Source organism: Poromitra crassiceps, assembly GCF_964638095.1.
Source record: "Poromitra crassiceps genome assembly, chromosome: 3".
In the NCBI taxonomy this organism is placed as follows: domain Eukaryota; kingdom Metazoa; phylum Chordata; class Actinopteri; order Beryciformes; family Melamphaidae; genus Poromitra; species Poromitra crassiceps.
Window position 1 is genome coordinate 25,281,547 of NC_139625.1, and position 16,755 is coordinate 25,298,301.

At 43.8% G+C, this 16,755-nt stretch overlaps 2 protein-coding genes across 2 annotated transcripts; both read left to right on the forward strand.

Annotated features, from left to right (window-relative positions):
• Positions 1 to 479: 479 nt before the first annotated feature.
• olig4 (oligodendrocyte transcription factor 4) lies at positions 480 to 1,238 on the forward strand (the record flags this gene model as incomplete). The annotated part of the gene is made up of 1 exon (XM_083633895.1): positions 480 to 1,238. One exon carries the CDS (start codon positions 480 to 482, stop codon positions 1,236 to 1,238), a length of 759 nt encoding a protein of 252 aa, XP_083490021.1.
• A 6,326-nt stretch (positions 1,239 to 7,564) lies between these two features.
• bsdc1 (BSD domain containing 1) lies at positions 7,565 to 14,202 on the forward strand. The gene is made up of 11 exons (XM_083632756.1): positions 7,565 to 7,627; positions 8,240 to 8,294; positions 8,764 to 8,880; positions 10,162 to 10,329; positions 10,698 to 10,752; positions 11,103 to 11,218; positions 11,332 to 11,400; positions 11,674 to 11,758; positions 11,859 to 12,335; positions 12,518 to 12,621; positions 12,722 to 14,202. The coding sequence occupies exons 1-11, from the start codon at positions 7,617 to 7,619 to the stop codon at positions 12,749 to 12,751; spliced, it is 1,287 nt and encodes a 428-aa protein (XP_083488882.1). The 5' UTR covers positions 7,565 to 7,616; the 3' UTR covers positions 12,752 to 14,202.
• The last annotated feature ends 2,553 nt before the right edge of the window (positions 14,203 to 16,755 follow it).

The following is a 16,755-nucleotide window of genomic DNA, read 5'->3' on the forward strand; positions in this document are numbered from 1 at the left end:
TCCTTGGCATATGCCTCAACACAACCATGTGAGCATATCCCTGCTTTGGTTAATGTGTCGGGGCTGATCAGGGATGTGGGAGTTAAGTGGGTGTGGGAAGGTGGGGTGGGGGCTGCAGGAGGGAGTGTGAGGGGGTGAAAGTGTGTCGCTTCTGCAATTGGCTGTGGTTCTAAGTGTCTCATTATGCGCCTTATTGTTCCTTTGTTGTGCCGGCGGTATAAATACACCCCAGTGGACCCAGAGGGTGACAGTTAACACAGACCCGCCTCATCAGCACATTCAACACTGCAAACTCTGAGAGAAGTGAGACTGTGAAAACATCACAGAGAACTGTTGCCTTTGGCCTTCAGAAACCAGGGATCAAGGAAGAACCTCTCTGGGTTTTTTTGCCCTCAACTCAAGCCCGCAACATTTGGGGTTGTAATTTCTGGGGACCATTTTGGGGTTTTATGTTGCGTTTTACTCCGTTTCAAACCAAGATGGATTCTGATGCTGGCTCCAGCTGCAGCCGCTCTTCATCCCCGGACCTGGTGGTGGACGACTCCGCTGGGAGCTTCTTCTCCAACAAGATGTTCCAGACATACTGCCATGAACAGAGGGAAGACAGGGAGGCGGGCCAGGGCAGGACAGATCGCTGTGACGGGGACGACAAGACCCAGAGCAGGTCCGACCTCTGCAAGGAAGATGGGCAGGACCTGAGACTGAAAGTCAACAGCCGGGAGAGGAAAAGAATGCACGATCTGAACCAGGCGATGGATGGCCTGAGAGAGGTCATGCCCTACGCCCAGGGCCCCTCTGTCCGCAAGCTGTCAAAGATCTCCACCCTGCTGCTGGCCCGCAACTACATTCTCATGCTGTCCAGCTCCTTGGAGGAGATGAAGAAGTTGGTGGGGGATGTGTATGGAGGGAGCACCCAAAGCCGCTCCACCAGCCACCACAGGATCAGCGCTCCGGCCCCCACCGCCCACCTCCCACTGCACCCCCTGGCCCAGTCCCTGCACGCCCTGGTGGGCAGCACGGCTTCTCTCCAGCATCACTCGCCTCCTCCAGCACCGGCCCCACACTCGCCCCCATCAGCCAGCTTCCTGGGTTTTCATGCTCCGGTCCAGGGCCTTCTGAAGGACCCCCTCCACCTGACCAGCTCCTACAGGCACTTCCCTGGCATGCCCTGCCCCTGCTCGCTCTGCCAGCCATTGCCCACCACTACCTCAACACTGCGCCTGTCCATGCACAAGTGAACAGGAGGCTGTTCAATTGACCTCTGCTGTTTGGATCAACTCAGCCTACCAAGCAGCTCACAGAACATTGTTCATTGGACTGATAAAACCCTGGCAGGTGCCAGAGCATGTATATATATTGTACATATCTTCTATCATGTAAACCGCTGCTATTTTTATAAATCATCTTCTCTGCTTTGTTTATACTGACTGAAATGTTCTAAATGCACGAGGGACTATATATCAGAAAAGCAAAGACCGTTGCTTCTAATTTATCTGATATCTGTGGTGAAGAAATGTCAAAAAGTGAAACTGTTGTATCCTATTGTGCAGGATTTCTATTTTCTTAAATTAAACTCTTGTTAAGAATACATTTTCTCTGACTGTCTTTTTACTATTTGTTCTTTAGACTTGTTATTTGTGATTTGTGGTATTGGTCTGTAATGTTTTTTCAACATGCAAGCTCCTGATGCAAGGGTTCTTAGGAATACGTTAACAGTAACATGGGAAAAGTAACTTTCAGACCAGGAGCTAAGTGTAGCTTCCTATAGACTGAAGGAGTTGGTGTTAGGAAAGACAGGAGCAATGGGAAGAGCGGTGGTTGCTAACCAGCTTTAGAGAGACCAACCTCTGAGCTACAGAGGGACAGAAGGACAGAAGGGCCAGACAATACGCCAGCGGCTGAATGTGCTCTTCTGGAGCCTGGGGACCATCCATCTTCACCTCAACAGGGTGTAGAGATGAAAGGACGACACAGGCGCCAGGACGGCGCGTCACTTTTGTCTGACACAGGCGAGGGACACAGCCATGTCCTTTAGCTCTAGGCTAGGGGATTTGTCACTGTCCAATAACAACATGGATATATTCACACAGGGGATTTGTCACTGTCCCATAATAACATGGATATACTCACACAAAGGCGAAATTTAAAGTGGAGAAGAAGATAGTGTGGACTCAAAGAGGGTCACCTTCAAACCATACATGGGTTACATTTTCCAGGTAAACACGGGTTGAAACTATTTAATTAATAATTCTACATATCAACACAAAGCTGCAATCAAACTGTGTTGCATTTTTATTAAAAAGGTTCTTCAACAAAACCAGAATTTGAGAGCCGATTGATAAGAATGATTCATCAACTAAACTGCAAACACAACTATTATGCCCACTGATTGCCATGCATGAACTTAATTTAGTCAAACAACCCAACAATGGCTGGCCTTCACTTAGCAACAAATCAAGCGTGTAAAATACATGCTTATCCTCCCACGGCTGACAGATGAGTCGGGTAACGGGAGAAATGAAGAGATGTAACTCCTTCTCACCCACCTCCCTTCTGCCCCCCCTTCCTCCTCCTCCTGAGAGCCCTGAATAGGCTTGAACAATAGCTGTGCGTGGGACACAAAGGCCTGGGGAGGCCAAGCTCTCGTGCCTGGGACACAGACCCCCTCCATTCAATCTACATTTCATCATGGTAACAAGCGCTGTCGGGCCAAAAGGCCTGACACCCTCGCTCACCACAAAGGCGGTTAGCTCTAATATATGAGGCTATTGACACTGTAAAGAGCCCCTGTCAGTACTGGGGGATTGTCAGCTGTGGGATGTCCCAGTGGGGGGAGGCAGCTGCCAGCCAAACCCGGCGATGGAGCTTCTGTCATGGGGACCGGCGCTGCAGCGTCACCTGGTCCCTGGTCCCCTGACACCGGGACCCTGGGTCCTCCCACAAGGCCCCCCTTTATTTGGGCACAGGTGGGAATGGGAAGCAGAACACATTGTGGGGATTAGTGGGGATCGGCCTCCCTTTGCTCTAGGTGGATAATTAGAGACATTGACTTGTGCAAAGCTGGTGTTTCCTGATCGGCACCAGATGGTGCTAACCCACGATGTGGCATCATCAGTCTGGAGTGGGTGTGTGTCTGTGCGTGATGTGTGTGGTGTGTAATGGATATGCAACTTAAATCATACAATATGGGCAGTGCCTCTGTGTGCCATTATGGTCAGCCGCTGCTGTCAACATGGTGCACCTCAGCATATGCTAACCAGCAGTGGCAGCATTGGCTTTAAGTCATAATATTGTGCACAATTAATTGTGAAAATGGGAATCAAAATACAATGATACAGAAAGGGGCTTTTTTAGAGCCGCAATGCTTTGGAGATATTCAAATACAGTATGTCTGTAGTTTGGAGGGAGTGAGCCTATGTCAGCCATTACAGTCAATAGTACAACCCTTCCCAAGATCAGGGATAAAAATAAATGTAAACTTACTTGATAAACGGCTGAATTCACATCATACTGTAGCATCAAATTAGGGCTTTGACAATATGATTGAAATCAATATGATAATCATGAGGATTGTTCTTGATATCAATATACATCATGATATAATGGTTGAATGCAAAATCACATTAAATGATCAAATTAATGTTCATCTCATTAAACCAAATGGTAATATTATGTGTGATGTCAAACAAAACTGAAATTTTCAAATAATATTCCTATCACACACATTTTATCTTTTTTTTTCTCAAGAAGGAACCAAGAGAAGCTCGCACACTGATAGAAAAAATGGAATGTCCACTCCAAAGGTTCACGGATGTGAAGATGTGAATGTTTTTTTTTTGTAAAAATTGGTTTAGACAGCAGAGATGTGTCACGATAAATATCTTCATATCATCATGATATCATTCCAATGAAAGACGATAATATTTAATTATCGTCCAGCCCCATATCAAATGTAAAAAGCTGTAGGCGCCAAAGTATTGCACCATGTCGTGCTAGCACCATCACCCCATTGCCATGTAGACAGATGGATAAGTTAACTGGTTCAGGTACTAATCAATATAGGGGTGCGTGTCCAACTTGGCTCAGCACAGCCTGGCTTGACAGAGTTAATTAGGGAACTGAAAGACCCAATTAAGAGGATTGAGGGGCTGGACAGGGGAGACATATTGCAGAACATACGCACACATTGTGCAGCGTCTGGATAAGGAGGAACTTCAATTAAAGGAGACCGCTCTTCCCCAGGCTTGTTGTCTGACCTTTTATTTTATTTGATGCTCAGTAAAGTCTGGCTGTTTTTCCACCCAGAATACTGATGAGGAGAAACCACAGCTGGGATGGTGTTGACGCACATAACCATAAAAGTCTGCGATCATACACTGACGTGTCATGCACGTACAGACGTGCTGAGAGGGAGAGATATATGGATTCAGCTGGGAATGACTAAACACTGATTAGCCACACATCATGATTCAAAGAGTGTGGGCTTGATCTGGATGCATAGTAGTGTTAAGTTTCATCTACAGCTTATTGGTTAATTGACATTTTAGGACATTTGCATATAGATAGGAGGGATCAGCCAAGCAGCATTTTGGTAAACAAACCCGCATCACTGGGTGGCAACGGCAGGCAATGGAACCCTATGGCAGTGGTTCTCAAAATTTGTCACATAAAGGACCCCTAAACTGACAAAAATTAGACCACGGACCCCCATTTGATAGGATTTTGTCCCACGGACCCCCATTTGATAATAAGATTGATGCTTTTAGATGTTTTATTACAGAAAGTGTATAAAACCCATGACCAAAATAGTCATTGTGTTACTTATGAATGGAATTATACTCACTGTGGTACTGTCCAAGTCCACCTCCATTGTTAGACAATATCATCATCAGCTTTTCTTGTTCTGTTGTAAAGCAGCTGTATAGGAGATTTAATATTGTGGGGCTTGCTCTCCCATTCTGTCAGATCTTTAAAGATAATATGCTTTCATTCCAAGAACTTAAAAATCAATGTAGCCTTACTGACTCCTCCTTTCTAATATACGCACAAATATCTTCTATCATAAACAAGAAATGTGGGGAGGGAGTCATGCCAGCCTCTTGTTCGGAGTGGGACCAGCTTTTCAAGAAAGCAACACTGAAAAGAGGTGTGGTCTCAAATATTTATAGTTTATTGTCCAGGGCCGCCCCCGATGCATATTCTCCTGTTCAGCAGGCCTGGGAGCATGACCTCAATGTATGCTTGACTGCCCCTCAGTGGAGTACAATTTGGAGATCGGCTTTAAGATCGTCTAAATGTGTTAGATTCAGGATTATACAATTCAAGATACTTTGTAGAGCATATATCACTCCTGTTAGAATATCAAAAATGGATGATAAATGTCGAGACTTATGCTGGCATAACTGCGGCAATCGAGGTTCATTACTACACTTGCTTTGGGACTGCCCAGCTGTAAAAACATTATGGTCAGATAGCCCTAATGTCGAAGTTTCTTAATTTTCCTTTCTCTGTATGTCCTATAGTATGTCGGTTGGGCTTAAAAACAGGCAATAACAACGTCACTGTTGACCGGCTCTGGACACTGGCTTGTTTAACCACTAAGAGACTAATTTTTTTAAATTGGAAGGAACGCAAACCAACCTGCTTCTCCAGGGACTCATGGTTGGAGGAATACCTGGACTTATTAAACATGGAGGGTGCAGCCTGTCTTTTAAAGGACTTTGATAAGGGTCTAGAGGAGGACCATTGGGATACTGTTCGCAAGTTCCTAACCTGAGTATGTAGGGGTTTTCGTTTATTTTGGTTTGCTCTGTACCTTCTTTCTTTATATTGCCTTCTGCCGGTAATGAAACCCATGTCTAATGTCTGCTGCATCTTTGTTGTACAAATACCATTGTATGCTATGGCGGGCTCAGGCTGACACCCCTGCATCACCCCCCCCCCACCCCCCCATCCCAACTATTTTTTTAATATATATATTCCTAGTCCTTATTGTCTTGTCCTGTAGTGCTTTTTCTTTTTCTTCTTTGTCTTTGTTATGTTTAAAAATGAAAAAAAAAAAAAAAAAAAGGAATTATAGCTAAAATAAATTACCCCCTTTTTGACCCCCTGGAACCCCCTCAAGGACCCCTGGGGGTCCCCGGACCCCCATTTGAGAACCACTATGGAGCCCAAGTGGCACGAGACTTGTGTCTGACTCTAGTCAGTTAACTCTGTTTACATTTTAAAAACTGCGACAGTTCACACAACTTTAACACGACATGCATATATTATACATCAAATTCTTGAGCTACTTCTGCTCTCACTCAGAATGTCAAAATATAAGCGATGTCAGGTATAGTTTTTGAGATATGAATGTTTGTTTGGCACAACTCATACTATTAACTGCTGCGGGGTTCCGCATTTCTGGGTGGCAGTGACGTCACACTGATCCCTCGTATAGTATAGGCTACTGAACAAAAAAACAAAAATACAAATGCAACACTTTTGTATTTGCTCCCATTTTTCATGAGTCTAAATAGAAGACCAAATACTTTTTCTATGCACACAAAATGCTTATTTCTAAATGTTCACAAAAGTGTTTAAATCCCTGTTAGTGAACACTTCTAGATAATCCATCCACCTGACAGGTGTGGGCCATGTGACATACCAAGATGCTGGTTAAACAGGATGCACAGATGTGCCTTGACTGGTCACAATTAAAGACCACTCTAAATGTAGCATACCGTTTTATCACAACACAATGCCCTGTTCACAGCAGCCATTTTGACGTGTCAAAGCAGGGTAGACACAGGTGTAGCCAATAATATTAATGAGGGCCCTGGCACTGGAACACGTGGAATGGATTCGGAACCATCATTCATGTTTTTTCATGTGACTGTTGAGCTCTATAATCTATAATCATCACGTTTAATCAGAATCACACCTATCAGGTGGATCAGGGCATCACTTTGGGTTGAAAAGTGTTGGGGGCCGTGGGGACATGTTGTAGCCTATACGACTTCCCATGTCGTAACCACATGAGTTTCATTTGAAGGCAGCATCTCACATTGGTGACGGCTTACGGTAGTGAAATTAACATTCAATTCACAGGCAACAGTTGTGTGATAAAACTGCACAGTTTTAGAGTGGCCTTTTATTGTGACCAGTCAAGGCACACCTTTGCAATAACGCGAGGTTAGATATGCCACACAGGTGGATGGATTAATTGGCAAAGGAGAGTGAGCACGCCTCTCACTAACACGGATTGAAACAAATCTGTGAACAAAATTTGACAGATGTAAGCATTTTCTGTACATAGAAAAAGTCTCAGATCTTTTATTTCAACTCGTGAAAAATCAAAAACAAGTATTATTTTTGTTACATACCTCAAAACACTGGTCCTCCTTTCGCCTCGTCGTTCAGTTTGATCCTCTGCAGCCACCGTTGAAACATCCCAACGATTTTTATCTGTTTAATAATAATTGCAAGATTTATACGAGAAAAAATATAATCCTTCTGCATTTATAGTGTAAAGTTGTTGTCTCGTGGATGGATAAGCACATTGCATGACGTGTCTACTTTCCCCCCAGCCGGGGTTAGAGTTCAGTAAATATTGATGATGTCATCGTGTGAAGATGGCTGAAGGGTGAGAGTGAAGTCGCAATTTAGTTTTTGTTTTCAAATGTAATTTAATTTAACGCGGTGCTGACAACCTTTATATCGTGTGTTCCTTGTATTGTTGAATCTCCGATTATATATAGTCTGATTAGTTTGTGTAAACGTATTCCATAGCAGTGGGAGTCATTTCAGGAAGTCCGTTTGTTTACCAAAACATTGTCCCAGCTGGGCTAGCGTTAGCTTAGCCTAGCCTGCAAGTTAGCCTGCCTAGCGTTCGCTTTGGTCTAGAAGAGCGTACATAATGCAATAAACATAATCTGGTTGTATATAGGCAACATTTTCTGTGTGCATCTGACATCGGTCTGATGGCTTCCCTTGATATACTGAGCTGGGATCGCACTGATAGCTAACTAGTTTAGCTTGCCGAGCTGTGTGTATAAGTTAGCAAGTTAGCAGCTGACAACCTTTATGTTTGAGGTTGAAAGCTCGGTAAATTAACCAACAATCTAGACCTTTTCATAGATGACAAACGGGAACTTTCACTTAACGTTACTGGGATTACGCTTTGTACAAATGTGTCTGTTCTGTTGTGTTTTTTTAAATACAATGATCAACTACTAACGTTATGTTTTCCCTGTAGAGAAGGCTGGTGGGGTGGCTGGCTTCAGCAGAGCTTCCAGGCCGTCAAAGACAAGGTAGGCGTCCCCAAATCATTGAAATCATTAATGATTACTACACTTGAGTGTAAATCAATGCTCTTTTCGGCATCTATACGAGGGGGATCAGCACATCACAACCACCCAGAAATGCGGAACCCTGCAGCAGTTAACTAGTATGAGTTGTGCCAAACAAACGTTAATATCTCAAAAACTATACATCACATTGCTTATATTTTGACATTCTGAGTGAGAGCAGTAGCTCAAGATTTTGATGTATAATATATGCATGTTGTGTAACTGTCGCAGTTTTTAAAATGGTGAACAGCACAGCTGGCTAGAGTGAGACACTCAAGCTCAGGCTCCATAGGGTCCCATTGCTGTTTCCACCCAGTGACGCGGTTTGTTTACCAACTGATCGGCTGATCTCTCGTATAGCAACTGGTCAGCAGAAAGAATGCTAGCTCTAACCACTATTTTCTATCCTATTGTGTCCTTTCTTTTGCAGTCATCTGAGGCTTTTGAATTCATAAAGCGAGACCTAACAGAGTTCTCCACTGTTGTGCAACATGATACAGCCTGCTCAATTGTGGCCACAGCCAGTGCTGTCAGAAACAAACTTGCGGTGAGTTATAGCTTTCATCTGAATCACTGCCTATAGATAGTCACGCAATCAGAGCTAAAGCAAAACCGGTCTTGCATGTTGCCAGAAAGTAAGGCACATGGTAAATGGTAAATGGCCTGCATTTATATAGCGCTTTTATCCAAAGCGCTTTTACAGTCAGTAGGTACATTCACCCATTCACACACCGATGGCGGCAGGTTACCACGCAGGGTGCTGGCACACCAACGGGAGCAATTTGGGGTTCAGTGTCTTGCCCAAGGACACTTCGACGTGCAGACTGGAGGAGCCGGGAATCGAACCACCGACCTCTTTTATCCAAAGCGATTAGTGGACGACCTCCCTCCTGAGCTGAGCTACAGCCGCCCCTGTAGCTCAGGATCTCTCAGTGGCATTAAAACAATGACAAGAGAGGAATGTGGTATCACGTTGTCACCAGATGTGAGGGTAATTGACGATGATTTCACTGATCATACTCTATATCAGTGGTGACCAATTTGGGGCCCGCGGGCCGCTCTGTTTGTTTTGGCCCGCCACGGATTTGGGAAAAAATATTTTGTATCCCATTTTTTATCCCCCATTAGTGCTAACTTAATTTATTTATCCTGGTTGCTACTCCACCCTCTGCCGATCTGGGGTGAGCCGAAACTGGCTCCATGCTTCCTCCGAGACATGGGCAGTTAGCCAGCCGCTTCTTTTCACCTGACAGAGGAAGCTTCACCGGTAGGACATGGCACGTGGGAGGTTCACGCTATTCCAACCAGTTCCCCTCCCTCTGAACAGGCGCCCTTAACGACCAGAGGAGGAACTACATTAGCAACCAGGATATTGCATGTTTTTGTCAAATTGTCATAGCAAATTGTTTACAAAAGATGGACAATAAAGCTGATTTTTTTCAAAGTACCTTGAGGATTTTTCAAGTTGTGAATTAAGTCAAATTTCTCTCTTGATTACAAAGGTGGAAAATACAACTGTTTTATAACTGTTTTTATACTGATTAAATGTTTAAGCTCCCCACAAATGCAGATGTTTTTTTTAATCTATATAACCAATTGCAAATTATTACAATTACCAAACAAGATAAAAAGTAGATTATTATATTGAAATGTTATTTTAGATTTAGAATGTTAATTTTCTATAAAACACAATACATTTTAATGTAATTCCACAACGTTTATTTTTGGCCCTCGGCCCTCCACCCAAATTGAGTTTTGGCCCTTCATGGGAAAGAATTTGGGCACCCCTGCTCTATATGCTGCTATGTTGACCTATACTGTTTTCCAGGTGGAGGGCTCCTCGGAGACCACAGAAAAGGTGAAGAAGAGCCTTTCTAGTTTCTTAGGGGTCATAACGGATACGCTTGCCCCACCTCCTGATAAAACCATCGACTGTGATGTCATCACTTTGGTGGCAACCCCAACTGGAACTACGGAAGTCTATGACAGTACCAAGGTGGGCATCGGTCCAACTTGTATCATGGGCTAACCATTTGGAGTTAAGTGTAACTGAGCCAATTAATGATCCAAACACTTAACGCCATAGTTTTTAAATGACAAGCTACAGAGTTCATCACGCCTCTTTAGCCCTTGAGCACGGGTTTTATCTGCAGGTTATTTTAAGAATATACAAAACATCACTGTTGAAGTGGTTTTGCTCTAAGTAGCCTCTTTGAAAGCATTTAACAATGTGTTGATTCAGCATGGTTTTACATTTGTTACTGTACATTAACTCAAAGAGCAGCCGTAGATCTGTAAAAAGCAAGCACATGATGTGCCCGTAGGAGATGCATAACCGGAGCTAAGTATTTGTTTTCCCTGCAGGCACGTCTCTACAGTCTACAGGCTGACCCCGCAACATATTGCAATGAGCCTGATGGTAAGACAAAAAATTGCAGCGAAAAGCGTAGACTTGGTGTCTCTTTTATCAATATAATATGAAGTAATGTGTAAAAACTACCTTTACAGATCTAAGTCTTGTTTTGTTCACCCATTCTTAGACCATTTCTCGGAATCAAATACAGTACCTAATTGTGGAATTATCATTCAGTGAATTTACTGGATTTGTATGGACTTACTTGACCGAAAAAAGTACTGTTCATTTATAGGCTGGGTATAGAGATAGGAGGGGGTCGAGGAGATCCTTGCATAATATTTCTCTATACTCTTCTTGCCATCCTAGTGTTATGTTTGTTTCTTTATTTTTCATCTGAGCTTGTTTGTGTCCAGGTCCCCCAGAGCAGTTTGACAACTGGCTGTCCAGCTTCAGTTTGGAGGAGAAGAAAGGAGAGGTTTCAGAGCTTTTGGTCAACAGTCCCTCTATACGAGCCCTCTACACCAAAATGGTACTATTTGTTGCTCTTCTCTACACTGTTATAAGAATAGCCTTCAGCCTTGTTTTGAACTAAGAATGCTATGCAAATAAGGATAGGTTCTAAACGTTGTGTTTCTTACACAGGTGCCAGCAGCTGTAGCCCATTCAGAATTCTGGCATAGGTATTTCTACAAAGTCTTCCAGTTGGACCAGGTGAACATGCTCTTGTTCTTAGTTTATTCTCAGCTGCAAATGACTCTCAAGATGTCAAGTAGCCTCTTATGTCAAGTCAGTCTTGTGTGCCACCTGCTGGCCGGCAGGCGTGGAGTTAAGTTATAAGCGTTACCTTGGATTGTTGATGGATTTGTTTTTAGGAAATCATCCTAATGCACTACACGTCCTTTTCTGCACGCAGCTCTGTAAAAATTCAAGCAGTAAAAGTGATATTTATAAATAATAAAAGTTTATTTTGATTGTGTCCTCTAGGAGGAGGCAAGGAGAGTGGCACTGAAGCAGAGGGCAGAGCAGAGCACCCACACAGAGAGCCTGGGCTGGGAGGAGGAGGAGGAGGGTAAGCTACTGCTAGCAACATTCTAAGATCAGCTAATCAGCTTTTCTCTGAAGTTTGTCAACTTACACTGTCTTTCTGCTACTCGTGCTGTCAACATCAGATGACTTCCTCGGTGCCACGTCATCATCTCGACTCGACTTTACGCCCCCGCTGGAGGACAGTGCCACCCAGCTGCCCGCGATCTCGACGGGTCCCACAGCAATGACTCTGCTGAGCCTTGTCCTGTCCCCATGCACCCCCTCAGTTAGCAGCGACAGCATCAGCCTGCCGACACAGGTGGAGATGACGCCAGAGCCTGTCCCAACAGAGCTGACCAAGAAACTGACTGAAGCCAGCCTGGAAGAATTGGTGAACAAGACGCAGGAGGACCAGCGGCCTGGGAAGAGCGGCTCACATCCCGAGGCTCCAGTGGAAACCGTAGCCCGGCCTGAGGTCACTGTTGATGGGGTGTCAGCGCGGGCTCCCGCCCCCACCTCTAAACCAGACACCACAAAGGAAGAGGGCCCCCAGGACCTGAGAGTGTTCGAGCTTAACTCTGACAGCGGGAAGTCTACGCCCTCAAACAACGGCAAAAAAGGTAAGGTGATGTCCATGCCGTCAGAAGGACAACTTCACAGTGAGTTTCTTATTCCATTTTTGGGAGGATTAGTTTCAGAGATGTGCTTATGAGTTTTCCACTAAACAGGGTTAGGAGCAGATCCAATGTCATAAGTCACGAGTGTTCATTTCTTCTTGTTATTTTTCTCGTAACCCTTCCAGGGTCCAGCACCGATGTGAGTGAGGATTGGGAGAAAGACTTTGACCTGGACATGACAGAAGAGGAGGTTCAAATGGCACTCTCTAAAGTGGAAGCTTCTGGAGAGGTTGGTATTTTTTGGGGGTGATATTTACCCTCCACCTTGGGCTGCCATTCTGATTAAAATGTCAATTTACTAATCAAATTCCTTCCGCTTTGTTTTCCAGCTGGATGAAGACTGGGAGAACTGGAACTGATCACTGCTGCACTACAAACTCTGTCCCGCCATTAAAGCTAGTTCTCGGCAGATGAACCATGCTTAACGTGTTTTCAACTCTTTGTCCACGCTGTCACCATGTCACCATCGTCAGGAGGGGAATGTCGGCGGGTTTGGACCACATTGCTGAACCTGTTGAAAAGAGCAATGGGAAGACCAAGGCAATGGGAATCAGACTGCTCCGTCAGCCGCCAAGTTAGCGCAAATAGGTCGCCAGCCGGGGTAATGACTCAGTTCTTGGTTATTTCTTGGAGTATCTTCTGACTTGGAGATTATGACACTAGTAATACACAGAGGTTGTGATCCTTCTGACTAAAGCAAAGGGACGTCCATTGACTAGTCAGAATGTGAATGGTTTCGCCACAGCAGGGGTGGAGCTGTATTATCTTTTTCTTTTATGCCATTAAATACATGATGTATGTTGTTGCGAGTGTGCTTCAGAGTTGGGCAATGACATTAACTTCAGGCTGCAACACAGCCATAAACCGTAACACTGCTTGTCACCTTTCTAAGATGAAATACTTGTTGAATGAAGGCGTATTGATTTAACTGTGTCTCACTCAGTATATGGATAACATCTTTATCTTATGCAAGTGAGTCTTTAAAGTGGAAACATATTTTGGCCTTCAATTAGAGCGCTTTTCATTTTGGATTCACTCCCAACTCCAGATATATGGCTGTGTCTCTGTTTTGCTTTTTCCATGTAAAGTGATTGAAATGAACATGTCACATCATAGGCTACATGTTATCTAATTTGTGTCACGTTTGAACTGTTCACTTCTACAAGTCTTTTGTCTGTTCTTGTTTGGGGAGAGGGAGCTCTTTAATTGTCAATCGTGAGGGAGGTCATTTTTGACTCAATAAAGTGAATGCAAACTGGTCCAGGTGTCCTGATACAAGAGTCTGGCTTGAAAATGAGGGTCACAGCTCTTATTTATTTGTGGAGGAGAACATTACAAATGTGGAAAGTTTGAAGTTCCTCTGTTGGTCCTTTTTTGGAATGAATAGCTCAGCAAACAGCGTGCCAAGAGGCAATGACAGCACACACTCCATGCTTTCATGATTTTCTTCTCCATCTGTAGACATCAAATGAAGCATAGGGATGACATATTTATACTGAAATAATTGCTTAATTATAGTATGTGCTTTTTATTGCATGCCTGTGCAATAACATTATGCAAAACATTGTGCAGGTGGCAATTGTTCAGCTGTATGTTTTTTGGTAAAGACATTGGCTGTTTGGGTTTTTGTGTTACAGTATGACAATGTGTTGCATGTCTAGAATTATTTCTATGTATTCACTTAAAATTTGCACTTTGAACTAATCAAAGCTGTTCTGAACACATCCAATTTCAAAGCTGTTCTTTTTTCTTTTTTTAAGTCAAGTATTTTACTCTATTTTTGAAATGATCATTGTCATTAAAGGATTCATGGCTACTTGGCCTAGTGCATTCCTGGTGCCACATTACAAAATAAGCCAACTGTGTTATTTTGCCATTATAGCAGATGTTTTACATATTTAGTATCCTATGTTTAACTCTGTGTGCTAGCTACTTAAAGTGTAATTATTTACAAAATAACAGATAAGAACCTAACCTTAAGGTCTTGTCTAAAGTGAGATAAGTAGCTTGAATGTTTCTGTATTTTGTGTCCTGAAGTAAAAAAAAAAAAAAAGGTCAGCTAATCTACCCACAATGACATATTAGGCATTTTGTAATTTAACCATACAATATTTTACCATACAAAAGGTCTAGCTTACAGGTCAGGGGGGCATATTTATTTTGGTGTGAGGGTGAAATGGTTTCTGCCTGTAAAACCTAAAATGGACCGAACCATCTTTTTAGGCTAATGTGTTTCAAATCGTGGTAGTAGCAGGATGTTTCCAAACTCAATATTTGGTCACCTGCCAAAAAATGTGCATGGGAACGCCAAACCCGCTCTTGACTTTGTCAGCATAAATGATGAGGAATGATGTTTTGAAAAGTGTTTCCAAATTGGTTTCAGTTGATGGACCACCAAAAAGATACACATTACTGCCACTTAATGCACCACTAAATTGTGGCATCCATGAGAGAATCCTTAACTTTGATCGATGGCCGCATAGGTTGGTTGCCAAGTGATTTCTGCTTATAAGTTTATCATGAAGATGCCTGAGTGCACAACTGAGTGAACCAGAGCAGACAGATGGGGTGAGTGTGTATTGTTAAAATCCTCTCAACAAAATAACTGCAGGTTGGAAAAGCAGTCAGCAGATGGCGGTGTTGCTCCATTTAGGCCTTCCTTACGTTCAGGAGATGCCACTCCTTTTTTTTAACTGCAGCATCCATCTCACACAGACATGGTCTGTGGGCATATCTTCTCCCACATACAATTGTTCATCATAAGTCAGATTGAGAAGATCATGGCAATCAGAAGACATTATGATATATTTCTCTCACATTCACTTGGCATCTCTCTTGATTTGTCCTCATTGGGGATCAGGAGAGCTGTCATTCATAAACATGGCCCTCCACTCCATCCTCACGCACCTGGACACTGCAGGAACCTATGCCAAGATCTTTGGCACGGCCTTCGACACAACCATCCCAGCCTTGCTACAGGAGAAGCTCTCCCAGCTGGGTGTGCCTGACTCCATCTGCAGACTAGACCACCTACAGACCTATGGACCACATACTTCCTGACTGACAGGAAGCAGCATGAGAGGCTGGGAAAGCACATCACCGGTCTATCAGCACCGGTGCCACCATGCAGGGCAGTGTCCTCTCTCCATACTTCTTCTCCCTGTACACACCAACACGTCCAGCCATCACTCCATCAAGTTCCTGAAGTTTGCGGATGACACCACCCTCAGGCAGGAGATCGACCATCTGGTGACTTGGTGCAGTCAAAACAACCTGGTACCAAATGATCAAAAGACAGTGGAGATGATACAGGAGGAATACAGTCCCACCCTCCACCCTGGGTGACGCTTCCTGGGAACCATCATCAGCCAGGACCTGAAATGGGAGCTGAACATCGGAGCTCTCACCAACTCTCACCAGACTAGGTAGGGAGCTTGTCTCAGAGCGGGATCGTAGGAGGGTCGCGGGAGCGCGCATAGCTCACCAAAATGTGTTCATACATACACCGCCGCCGGGTCCCCTCTAGATAACTCCCGAGTTCCAAGGCATGTCTGAAAGCGTCTCAAGAACGCACAACAGAGGATGTACTTCGTGCGGCAGCTGAATAAATTCAAAGTGCACTTCTACACCTCCATCGTTGAGTCCATCCTTACCTCCTCCATCACCGTCTGGTACGCTGCTGCCACTCTCAAGGACATCAACAGACTGCAGTGCATCATCCACTGTGCTGAGAAGGTGATCGGATGCAACCTGCCACCAGGGCCGTAACCAGGGTTCCGAAATTGGGGAGGTCCAGCAAGGGGAGGCGGATTTGGCGGCGCCCGTTAGGGCACCGCCGAAAAAAATTTGAGGGTTTTTTTCCCCTTTTTTAGTCATATTTAGAGTAATATATCATTTTAAATCAACATTAGGATTATACTGTTGTGATGTCATTATTCAGTATATTCTCTTTCATGTCACCACCTGCTCAGCTCTCCTGTCAACATAATTGTAACTAACAAACACAAACTGTTTTAGCCAAATTCATATCAAAATGACACCTACAAACACAGGTACACAACCCAAGCCGTACACAACACACAAAGTCATCATCGATAATAAAAAAAAACATATAGAGGGACATTTATTTATTCCTGATAGGAACGATTGAAAAATAAAATAAAATATATTATGTTGTTTTTAAATTTACACCACCTCTTTTTGTTACTTATTGGGTCATGAAACTGAAACCATGCATATAGCCACCTGCATACCTGACTTCGGGAGCTTGGCAATTGGCATCATGCATGATTAGCCAGTAGCATCCCAACGTGTCACACAGGTAACATTACTTAAGAGACAGACTAGACATTTACTTTCTTGG